Source organism: Nymphalis io, chromosome 11 (genome assembly GCF_905147045.1).
Source record: "Nymphalis io chromosome 11, ilAglIoxx1.1, whole genome shotgun sequence".
NCBI classification, from domain to species: Eukaryota; Metazoa; Arthropoda; class Insecta; order Lepidoptera; family Nymphalidae; genus Nymphalis; species Nymphalis io.
In genome coordinates this window covers 5,373,481-5,386,090 of record NC_065898.1, presented here as the reverse complement: position 1 = coordinate 5,386,090, position 12,610 = coordinate 5,373,481, and the positions used below count along the sequence as shown (strand labels likewise).

Here is a 12,610-nt window from a genome sequence, read left to right as displayed (position 1 = left end):
ACATCGAGTAAGAAATGAGCTTTCATTTGACGTCTACTATTCGATTTTTAAAGTTTATATAACATTTCGCTCTTAATTTAAAGTAAGACGCACGACCGTGGAGATATTATGACAATAAAAAAAAAAGAAATTATTAGACTTATTTTAATCAGACAGTTTGACCGTTGTCTGTTGTATTTGCTTGATGCAACAAATACGAATGTCGAATATAATTAAATTACCGAATAGTCGCATTCGTCTAAACCGTTCATTAAATTCTTAAATAAACTTCAAGGAAACTTAGTACGTTCAGTTAGTAAGTAATAAGTTAATAAAAAAACTTAATGTTGTTTTATTTAAGATTACCCTCAACCTAAATCGAACGAATTAAAAATTCACCTAGGCTTTTATTGTGCCAATATTGTACTCGTAAGTAATAAAAAATAACCGAGTCATTTTAATTGTTACAATATAACCTTGAAAATGTCAAAATTATTATATTTTAAAACATTTTGATAGAACATTAAATATTCGTTTTAGTAGTTATTGCAATACTATTAATAAATGTAAATATATATACTTCTTTATAACAAAGAATTACAGTTTTAATCTTGAATATACCTGTATATTTTTGCAATTTAATATTACACATTAAAGACAAACAATGATTAAATTTAGTTTAAAATGTGCACGAGAAATATTTAAATTAAAAACGATTACATAAAATTATTAACTTCCTAACATAAATTCAATACAGTTCAAGGTATGACACAAATTACCAATTTAAATAAATCTTTAGTTTGTTAATTGTTGCATCGTTCTTAAATTGCAGATACATACATACTTTGCAAAATTAAAGTTAATTACTAAACGCATGATCGAATTACTAGAAAACGATTTCTAGACCAATAGAGTTGAAACCAGTTCAACGATCCACATATCCAATGGACTGGCCATCGATACGTGAGAATCTAGGAACTTGAGAAATCTATACCTAGTTATCATAGTCTCATTAACAAGTAAAAATGTGTGATAGAAAATCAATAAAATCTAAGCGACGACCTAGCTGGCTAGCTATGATTTTAACGACAGTGACGTATTATTATATTAAACTAACAATAAATATGCGTTCACTCTGACTAAGTACTGACTAGACTAAGTAAGTAACTTAATTGAGAGTAATAAAAGACTAAAGTTTCTTCAACACAAAGTAATACCCAGTTTACGAAAAATATTCACTACAATAATAATGTAATAATATTCTCTGTCAGAATTCTGACAAAATTTGAGTGGGTAATTACTCGTACCTGATACGTAGTACGTAGCAGTACGTAGAGTGGGCGACAATCCCACACGACCTTATAGAGAATGAACTCTCTGCTGTATCTAAACGCAAGATTAAAGGCTTGTGATTTCCGGAGCCTAAAAATGTACGAGTACGAGTAACATAGTCATCGGTTAGGATAACCGAGCATGACGAAAACACAACAGCCTTATAATCAAGCCAATAAGCTACCGAGACAACCCCACAATGATAAAACAAAAGAATAATTTACCAATCATCAATATGTTGATTCTTTGACAACGCATTGATTTGATTGATGAATAAATTAAGAAATACTTAATATCGAATATGAGAGCTAATATACGGTGTAGCAGAATGAACTAAATGATATATATGCGAGTTACACGAGACATTCAAAATGAATTAACGTAAAATTCAAAAAACTTTTTCGCCGTGATTAAATAATTAAAAGTGAATATATAATATAATGATTTAAGATTATAGAATAAATCATATAGTTAAATAACAAAGGTTATCCAATACAATTTATGATTAATATCAACTATGGAATATTTAATTTGGTCGGGATACTCTTAAGAGTAAAAATAAATTTATAAATGTCCAAAAACAACACTTCATTAACAACACTTCTTAGGCAGTGTTAAAGTGTTTATCATAAACGTACTTGAGCAATTACGTTTAAGATAAATTAAACAGAATATTACTCGTTGAGAATAAACTTGATATTTGACATTGATAATTATATAATACAGTAGATAACAGTTTTAATTAACGAACAAAAGTTTTTTTTTATATATAAATGCTCTAAAATTATTCAAAGTTATACTCTATAAGAATAGTATCAAATAAGGCGTTAAAACTGAATCAATGTAATCGATATCCGATTTGAAACAAATCTAATTGAATAATGTCACGTATATTGAGAAATTACGTGATGATTCATATTCAAAATCAAGAAAAAGTATTATAATAAAGAAATATTTTAAAGGTTCATAAATAGCTCGTTTAATTGGAGCAATTGAAGTTTTCAACAAAAGATTAGACAATACTAGGAAAGCATAAACTGTACCCGAGGGATTCTATGAACGAAACTATTGACCGACCAACTTAAATACCGGCATTCCCATTTATAAAAGTTATTTAATTCAATTTTCTTACAGAATTTCAATTTTGCGAGAAATCATTACTGAATAATATTATTTTATTTTTAAATTATACAAACAATAGCAACTTTCTCGAGTTTCGTGACTGTCTATTATAGCATATACTATAATTAAATGATAAAATCGATGTTATAGACGTGTGACGAGTGTGTATACCACATTATTAAACCAGTAAATCACGATCGTAGCGTCGGTCACATTGATAAAGTCATAACTTTCTAATCCCTAAGTGAAATGATTGAAGAGACTGCATCTGCATCTATTTGCCTCGTTTCAAATACGACATTTTCGATGTTTTAATATCAAACCTATTGGCCTAATAATGTGTACACAGAGCGTAGCAAATCGTAAATTAAAGAAAACCTGTTTCTTTTATTAACCATACCAAACATCATTTACGACTGTCGACCAATTAAGAAACTATATTTAGGATTTATATTTAATGATGACACATTAGTCAATTAATTATAGAATAGGACGGCGGACGAGCATAGGGCCATCTGATGGTAAGTGGTCATCAAACGCCCTTAGACATTGGCACTGTAAGAAATGTCAACCATCGCTTATATAGCCAGCCAATGCGCCACCGACCTTGGGAACTAAGATTTTATGTCCCTTGTGCCTTTAATTACACTGGCTCACTCACCCTTCAAACCGAAACACAACAATATCAAGTACTGCTGTTTTGCGGTAGAATATCTGATGAGTGGGTGGTACCTACCCAGACGAGCTTGCACAAAGCCCTATCACCAACGAAAAATTAGAAAATAACACGCCATGACATTGTTAAATGTATCAAAATAAACAACTTATTGCAAGGCTGGACGGCAGACGTAGAAAGCTCCTTTCTTGAACATTAGTATGCTAAAATCTTTACCGTGAAGACAACGCTCAAAAATACTTTCACGACACATTCGGATAATGCACGCAAACATGATTCGAGAACAAATATCAAAGAGCTGAGATTTACTAAATTTATAATATCGTTAAATTGGAAATAGCTAACGTAATTATAAAAGTTACAAATTCCATTCATTATAACAATTTAAAAATAATGAAATAAAACTTGATGTTGCAACAAAAGGTAACAAAATCGTTGTGGCATAAAGCGGACATACGCTATCCGAACTTTTCATTACGATACACTTAATATCCTTCGAAATCTTTGTTGTGACAGCTGCAAGTTGCGCGAAAAAAACACCTTGACACGGCACTGAGCCTTGACGCTCCACAGCTTTGCAATTTATCACAACATTAAAATCATAAAACAAAAACTTAACAGTACACAAATCATCATTCTGCTAACTGATGTTCGTCGCGATTATTTCGAATTCGGAACGCGAGACATGGGCACACAACGACCAATCGCGACAGCGTCGCCCCGCTTACTGCACTGCTGACTGCTCAGAACTCCGAAGTCCGAACTTGATCAACTCCTGCGCACGCACTGTTGACGTGTGCGAGCGAGAACAACCGCACATAAAGAGAGACAAAGCATTTATACCTGACTTTAAAAGCTCTTACTTCGTAAAAAAAACAATGTAATAGACAAGGTGGCTCTGCAAAAGGTTAAAATATTTTATATGAAAACAAAAGCAAAAGTCTTATAAGAACATTTTATTTTAATGACTCGATAAACAATTATAATAAAATTAAATGTAATCGCTTTTTTTCAGTAGTCACAAAGATATTTTTTATTATTTTTAAGTCCCGAGGTTTCTCGCACGATTTAAAGGACTTTTGAAGGAAATGCCAATCAACATTTGCTTTTAAATTTTAAACATGCTAAATTGAATGTTGAAAAGCAATACTAGCTTATTCAATATTAGAATGACACTGTCATTATAAGACCGTTAAAGACTCGTTCAAATGAAGTTAAATCAATGACAATCCTTAAACACCGAAGTCACAGAATATGCATAAGTTACGGAGAAAGTAAAAATTTAAAAGCAGTTTACACCATTAAATGTAAATTAACACAGATAACTATGTCAAAATCATGTTATGTAATTACACCATAATCCGGATAATAATATTAGAAAACGAAAGGGAAAGTTAGAAGGAATAATAATATAATATCTCCAACCATCACATTTTTTTCAAAGCGACCTGTTCCTCCTTGTGACGATGACAAAGTAATTGCAGAGAGAATCAAGCACCGAGACTTATGAATTCTTATTTTTCTATTGAAATATTTGTTAACAATCTACTAATTTAGCAATTATTCAATCTATGGCTTGGACACTTAGTCTGTGGATATTTAACAATATATAAAAATATATATTTTTTTGCCATATATTTGCGGAAACCAAGGATTTTTGTAACTCGTCGTGGAAGATTATCGTTATCAGTTGGATCAAGATCAATGCTATGATAAGACACAAAATGTAAAAAAAAATCACTGGTAGCTTTATTTTCGTAGAATATTCATTCAATAATATATAATAATCATTTATTCGTTCGGTATATTATACGTATGGTTTATATTTATACTTTATTTAAGCAGTCACATAATGTCATTAAAGCAGTTAGATTAATACAAATAGTTGTAAACTTTAAATTTGGAATCAGTTTTATTAAAATTCAAATAAAAGTAACAATAATACTGATTTGATGTTCCATTCGCATTTTATTCGTGACGTAAATCAAACCGCGGTCAAGGCTGGGATCGTGTGGCTTCACTTTCACCAATCAGGGGTCATTTTAATCTTTGATTTAAAAAATGTTTAATACATAAGATACACAGCCGTTAGTATAAATGAAGTTCAATTTAAACAACGAACTAAGCTAGACGGCATTTAAAACAGTACATATATTATTTATTAGCTTTTAGCACTCTAAATGTAAGAGATTTAAAAAAATCGTAAAATTAAAATATATGAGTCCTTATATCCTATAACAGATGTAACAACGTCCAGATGTTCAGGCGTAAATGAGGACAAATATCTAAGCAAACATTTTCGCATTTAATAATATTACTTACATAAACAAGACCATACACTGTCTAAACTGTATAAATCAATATACTATCGATTTATGGACTAATAAAAATAGTTGCTGTGTGCTAATACCATAAAATACCCACTTCAAGCGTCAATGTTATAAACCTATACAGTAACCAGACTTTTCATAGATATGTCACATAAAACTATTTTTTTTTTATCTTATCGCCGTCCACTGCTTGACGAAAGCCTCCCCCATACAACGCCAATCATGCCGATCTTGGGCAGCCCGCATCCATCCCGTACCATTTTCAAATCGTCGGTCCACCTTGCCACAGGACGTTCTACACTACGTTTCACGTAAACCACTAATCCGATTGATATGGAACGTACACGTTATGAAAGGTTGTAGTTAACGTCTGATAAAGGGTTACGTAGAATATTCTTATGCCATCAATATTCATGCGATGATAACGCTCAAACATTATGTAAAGCGATCGCTAACATAACTAATAAATAAGTGATACACTAAATGTATTAAACACTGAACATTAGTAGCTTGGCGTATATATATATATATATATATATATATACGCCAAGCTACTAATATATATATATATATATTGTAAAAAAAAACATTCCGGGTTACGAGGGCAGGGCGGACAGATAGTGTTACACAAATTAAAGCATTTCAGGGCGCATCGTTTAACGCGCTTAGAAATGCTCATGACCATTGAGTGCATCTTGGGAGAATTACCCTCATTTTTTGTCACTGAACAGTAAAATTACAATACGGTATGGGGGTTTACATGACAATTGACAATAGTCATTTGATATTCTCCAATAAGTGGCTCCATTCAACTTCTCTGGTATCAGAGGATGTATAAGAATTTGCTTTCTAATAAGTAGGTACTAATAGTCGTGTTGATTACATTTAGTATTCCGATAAATTTCATTTTTATATGTATTGATATTTGTATACTGTATCTGTTTTAAACACTAAAACATATTTAACTTTTTCATTTATTTTTATGACTGCAGACATAATTATTAGTTTAAAGAAATAAATTATTGGATTTGCAAAATAAAACTACATCTACAAAACTGGTTAAAACTTTTAAAAACTATACCTAGGTCTTCGTTTGTTTTTTTATCGTTTTCACTTTAATTAAGTAATACCGATACTTCTTCGAAGATCAACTGGGAGCATCCATCGAATCTACTTAGGTGTAATCTAGTTGTCGCTTACACTGTGGCTTGAGCAATGCCATCTGTAATTACAGGCACAAGGGACATACCACCTTAGTTCCCGAGGTTGGTGGCGCATTGGCGATGTAAGCGATGGTTAGCATTTCTTACAATACCAGTGTCTATGGACGTTGGTGACCACTGATCATCAGGTGGCCTATATGCATGTCCGTATCTATACTAAAAAAATATCTCAAAAAAGAATTAAAAATATGTCTTCATGATCAAATAATCTTAGAAATTAGTGGAATACTAACATAATAATTATCGAATTTTCATATCTCGATTTAAGCCAGTTTGTTGAGTGACATTAAATTTCATTAATTTCTATCGATGAATTTTATCTGAAAATGCCTAATTATTATCATAATCAAATGACATTGCACGACCAAATAAAGATTAAAACTATTTATAAAACTTTCCTTAATGATATACCGTCTCAAATTGTTCGGCAAACACTCCACTTTTTGAGGAATTGGAACGTAACTAAAGATCACGCTTAACACTATGCGAGATAGAAAGTTGAGAAAAAAAACGTTTTGCATGATATTTGCTACTGTTTATAAATAAATCAATAAAAAATCTTACCGACCAATCAATAAATGTTTAAGATGATTCATAATTAAAAATATCTTATCTATGATTGTTTTATTTACTTTTATAAACACGGATTAGATCAATGGATAAAATAAAATGACAAAAAATTTAGGTATTTTTTTCAATTTTAGTAATAAATATACATTATATACATGAGCATACAAAATATATTGTTCTAATTTATCATCCATTTTATATATTACAAAAATGAATGGTTTTTTTTTGTTTTCTATGCGTTCAAGTAATAAACGATTGAGTTTAATCTTAGTTCGAGTGGTTGGCATTTGCGTGAAGGTTTTTGGCATAGTACCATAATCTCGCAACAGATTGTGTCGTATATGATAATTGATTTTAAAAAAAATAAAAGACTGCAACGCATACAACATTCGCTCGATGACCACTAAGGAATTATTGCGAACAGTACTCGTAAAATAATGGCTTCGAGCCATATTTTTTATTTGTTACAATTGTAGTAATGGCAACACTTTATATTAAACGCTAAATTAAGGTTCGTAATCAGCCAACATAGCGATGTTCACACAATAAACCATAGACATTAAGGCCATATTATTGACTAATGTGGTCATTTATAAGTGAGTGGAACTAAGTCGAAAATTATGAAGAGATAAAAAGGTTATGAAATGTAATCGATTATCAACTGTATTTGTATCGATACAAAGGTGATATTCTTTTACGAGTGTTTTACTAAAATCTACTTTTACTTCAGCATGGTTTACTGGTTTACTATGAATCCGAACTAGGAATGTGTGTATCGGATATTTGTCGCTAAATTGTATGGAAGTATGAAAAAGAAAAATTAATTCACATTTTATATAAAAGTCGAAGTAAATTTAAGAACTGTTGTATTTTTAAAATTTACTTCGACTTTCATCAATTCAAGATTCAATTCAAGATCAATTAATAATGTAAATAATATATAGTTTAATAAGTATTATTTGTTCTATCTTCATTGTCTACAGTAGGTATATACTTAAACAGTTCAAGGTTTTTGTGACCACAGATGTTACAAAAACATATTTGATTTTTTGTATAATTATAATAATCAAAAAACAAAACTAGTTTGTTTACTGTTCTCAATATTCAGACTTCTTGAATTATGTGTAGTGGGTAAGTATATTGTATATTTTAACAACACAGACACACACACATACACACAAACATACACACACACGATTTTCTCCCATTAATATTAAACTAGAATGTTTTTTATTGTACATATATTAATACTCATACTGTTATTACTTTTAATATTTTATTTTTTATTTTTCGTATTACAAAATTGTAATCCTATGTAGCCTTACTTTAGTAATTAGTAATAACTGTAGAACCACTTCTGTAACGCTGTTGATTCCAAGAAAATAAACAAAATAAAATAAAAAAAGTATATTTTCATTATAAAATGGTAAACCGATCTGCAAAATAGTAATCCCTTAAACTTCTAAAATTACTCAGGAAATTATATTGTGTTTTAACACTTGTCAAAAGGTCCTTTCATAACAGTATAAGTCTTTTATTTTTATCATTTGATAAAATATTTTTTTACAAAATTAAAGGCAAAATTCCGACAATTTTGCCCGCGATTTAGCTCGCGTTCTATGGGATAAGTATTAGGTATAAAAAAGGTCCTAAGTCCTTGCTTAGATTTCAAGCTTGCTTCATACTAAATTTCACCAAAATTGGTTCAGTGGCTTAGTTGTAATAAACAGACAAAGGCACAGAGTAACTTTCGCATTCTTAATATTAGTATAGAGTATAGATAAGTGTATAATAATTGTATTAAATTATTATTAATATATCGGAAATCGAAACGCTTGTTAAATTTTTTAATCTTCTATTGATAATATAATTATATCAGTAATAATGAAATATTGTCTGCATGCATGTCCATGTATATTTTGTATACGACCTGCATCCTCAACACGAATTGCTTTACACAATTTGTCGTTACGTTCACAATAGTACCGACACAACCGGATAAATTATATCGCTATTATATTCACGGCAAATTAGTTTTTTTTTTAAATAATTGACAACGTACTCACAAAGTATTATAATGTCAAAAATATACCAAAATATTATTAGTTATTCAAATACGTTCCATTTTTTTTTCTCTCAAAAACACGAAGGTGTTAGAACTAAATTGTAATGTAAAATGTAATTTTAAGAGTAACTAAAAATGTTGATAATTAAAATATATGTATAGTTGCGTTCAGAAACAATTTAAGGTACTTTATGAAGCTTGTTAAATGCACAAGGGAACTAGTGAAGCAACGGTTTAAACTTTGATGCATTTAAACTGGACTACAATTAACACGGTCACCGCCCTCTGTCGTCACTCTTATTAGACGCATGCGCACTACATATGGTCCTGTAATTGCACCACGTATTATACATTCACTTTCTCTTCCGTCAACATAATATTTATTATATGTAAATGATTATAAACATTAAAATACAAACAACTGTTCTATAAAAATAAATAACACAACAACAAACAATGCTTATTTTATTTGACGAATGATTTATAACATATGTATTTGTTTTTAAATAAGATCTCAGAACCTTTAAAAATATTATATTAATATGAATTATTACTAATTTCAAATAACTTTTTCCATTAAATTTTGTCTGCGTTGACATTAGATGTGATTGATGTTTAATGTTATGACATTTAAATTTAACGCTTATGACAATTTTAGTTCTTTTGAGATATCAGTATTGATAGTAAATTAATAATTAAATTATTATTTTTCGATGTGTAGCCACATATATATGTATTTTACAAAATATTTACAAAAGTTATTATATTTGTGATTATTGATTTTACTAATCTTAAATAAGCAAAGTTACTTTTATTTGGGCAAAAAACGGTAGTTGCTGTCAATGCATGGCGTCTAAGAAACATATTGGATTATAAAATATAAATGTCTATTAAATACATTTAATATAACATGTTCAACACGCTTCCGTGTAAGATAGCAATATTTCTAGTTAATTTCTAATAAGAATCAGATTTTGAACAAACTAAACTAGGTTTCTAATATTTAACATTTATTTTTTCTATCACTTAATTTTAAGTTTATTTCACATAAACGCCAAATATTGATTCCGTTCTGAAATATACGATTTTAAATTTCAAAACGAATATTTAACTTTAATTACGATTCATGCAGAGCCGTCCTTGTTACAGTTTCATGATATTTTGTATACAAGATAACTAATTTGTGAGGAAAGGTCCACACCTTTTGGCAAGGTCGATGCATTTATTGGCAATCGAATTTCACAAACGCAAGAGATGTGAATACATAAACTGATATTTACATTTATTACGATTCCTTGTACATATAATTTCAATTGAAATCGTGTAAAGCGCAAGAAAAAACACCCATAAATTTGGGTAATTTCGTTTTGTAATAAAAGTGGTGTCACAGAAACGTTTTAAAATATACGTGTATAATAAATGGAAACGTGATTACAATCCGTTTTAAAACTGTTATCTTCATTTATTCGCAGTACTTTTAAAGGAAATTATTAACTTTTGTTTAATTATTATTTAAGTATATGTAATTATTAGAAACGCGAAACTGAAATAGTTATCTATATGAGTTTTTGTATAATATATTTGTTTATACAGTTTTCGTACCATGGTTTTATATAAAACTTTATTTTATCAGTCTTTATATACCTAATGTCGTGTGTTCATTTAAAAATAAGTAAATGATACTTTTCAAATTGTTAGCTACGTTCAATAACAAAGTAGGTTTATAATCAAAATATATGCATAATTCTCTTAGTTTATTACATAATATTAAGTATATTATACCTCCTACAATTTTGTTATGAATTTATTTTCATGAATAACAGTTGTCTTCATTCGGGTTAAAGAAACTCTATTTCATTTTGCGGGTAATCTTCAAAATTTCAAACAGAGTTTGTACTAAGCCGACCTAATCAAAATATTTTTGGCATAGCCTGTTTTAATGTAAATATCCAATACCTTTTTTTTTACACAGTTATAAGAAAAAATTAAATGTCGTTAAAAATCAAGCAATAGCATACATAAACAGTAATACTTACTGTGTTTTATTGTAATAAGAGAAAATAATAACTAAAAACATGATAAGAAAAATGTTAGATTTCTAGTAAAGAAATACTGGCCTAACGCCAACATCTTACAAGAAAAGTCGGTGTCGTTTGCTGTTTTTCCGCTTTCACACTGGGGAAAGTATCTGATACAATGCGCCACATACGATTACAAAGTTGCAATATAAACATTAGTATCCCGCTAAATCTAGTAACATTTAAAAAAAATCAACTTAACTAAAAGTAAATCATCACCACTTCTGTTAGAAATATATTCAAATATATTCAAAATAATGTGATTAATTTTAATCTAGCCAAGTAAAGTTTTTAACATTTATTAAAATAAACAAATTATTATTAAGATAAAGTAATTAAAAATTTGACTGACATCTACAAATAATTTAAGAAATAATTCATTAGCAATAGCAATTCCGCAACTTGACAACAGATGTCGCTGTTTAGAGGTACCCTATAATCTCAATAGATGGCGCTTAACCTCTTTCCTATTTAATAATAGATGGCGCTGTAACATATGCCTAAAATGTTTCAAATTATCTTACCTTCCATAACGTATACTATGCTGCCTACGTCGCCTTCCTTTATAATAAGGCTTCCAGCAGCATATGTAACTGGGTACATGCAGTCAACGATTTCTCGTATCTGCGTCATTTCCAAGTTCTTCATGAAGTCGTTGTCCAAGATAGCACTCTTTATTAATTCCCGAGATCTGAAAACAAACAAGAATTTCATATTTGAAACAGTATTTATTATTTAAAGATTTTGTATGCACCTAGATGTGAAATTAATTCTTGCAGTTTGACAATTTTACAATTTATAAGTGGCCTTATGTATATCAATAAAATACTAATAATAATAACATGCTTTCATTCGTTTTAATAAAACAATTTTGTAGTGTGCGATATTAAAAAGACAAAATAAAGTAACAAATAATAATTCATAACATGTAAAATTATTTTCATTGTCGACTTAAATAAGTAAATATATAAATCAATTTAAAATACCTTACTAATATTATTATTAAAAAAAAATATTGATTTATCTTTAAAATATTTTAATTAATGGTATTGCCTATCTTGACTTATCATCAACATATACTTATATATAATAATATAAATATATAATTACAAATAACTTGAATAAAAACACTATTTATATAAGCAAATACTCTTAATCCATAATTATAACAATCAAATTAAATTATATCGGTATAAATATATGATTATTGTATATAAATAACATATAAACTATTA

General features: G+C 29.1%; 1 protein-coding gene across 5 annotated transcripts in view; it reads right to left on the bottom strand.

The window, feature by feature from the left end:
- Nucleotides 1-12,610, bottom strand: part of LOC126771824 (cGMP-dependent protein kinase, isozyme 2 forms cD4/T1/T3A/T3B) — a 146,234-nt gene that overhangs the window by 36,728 nt on the left and 96,896 nt on the right. For 3 of the 5 annotated variants that reach the window (XM_050491932.1, XM_050491933.1, XM_050491934.1), the window contains one exon: nt 11,900-12,066. In XM_050491932.1, the coding sequence (XP_050347889.1) occupies nt 11,900-12,066 (167 nt within the window). Of the gene's footprint in view, nt 1-3,649; nt 3,828-11,899; nt 12,067-12,610 lie in introns of those variants that run through there. The other 2 variants (XM_050491930.1, XM_050491931.1) reach the window with 2 other exon arrangements.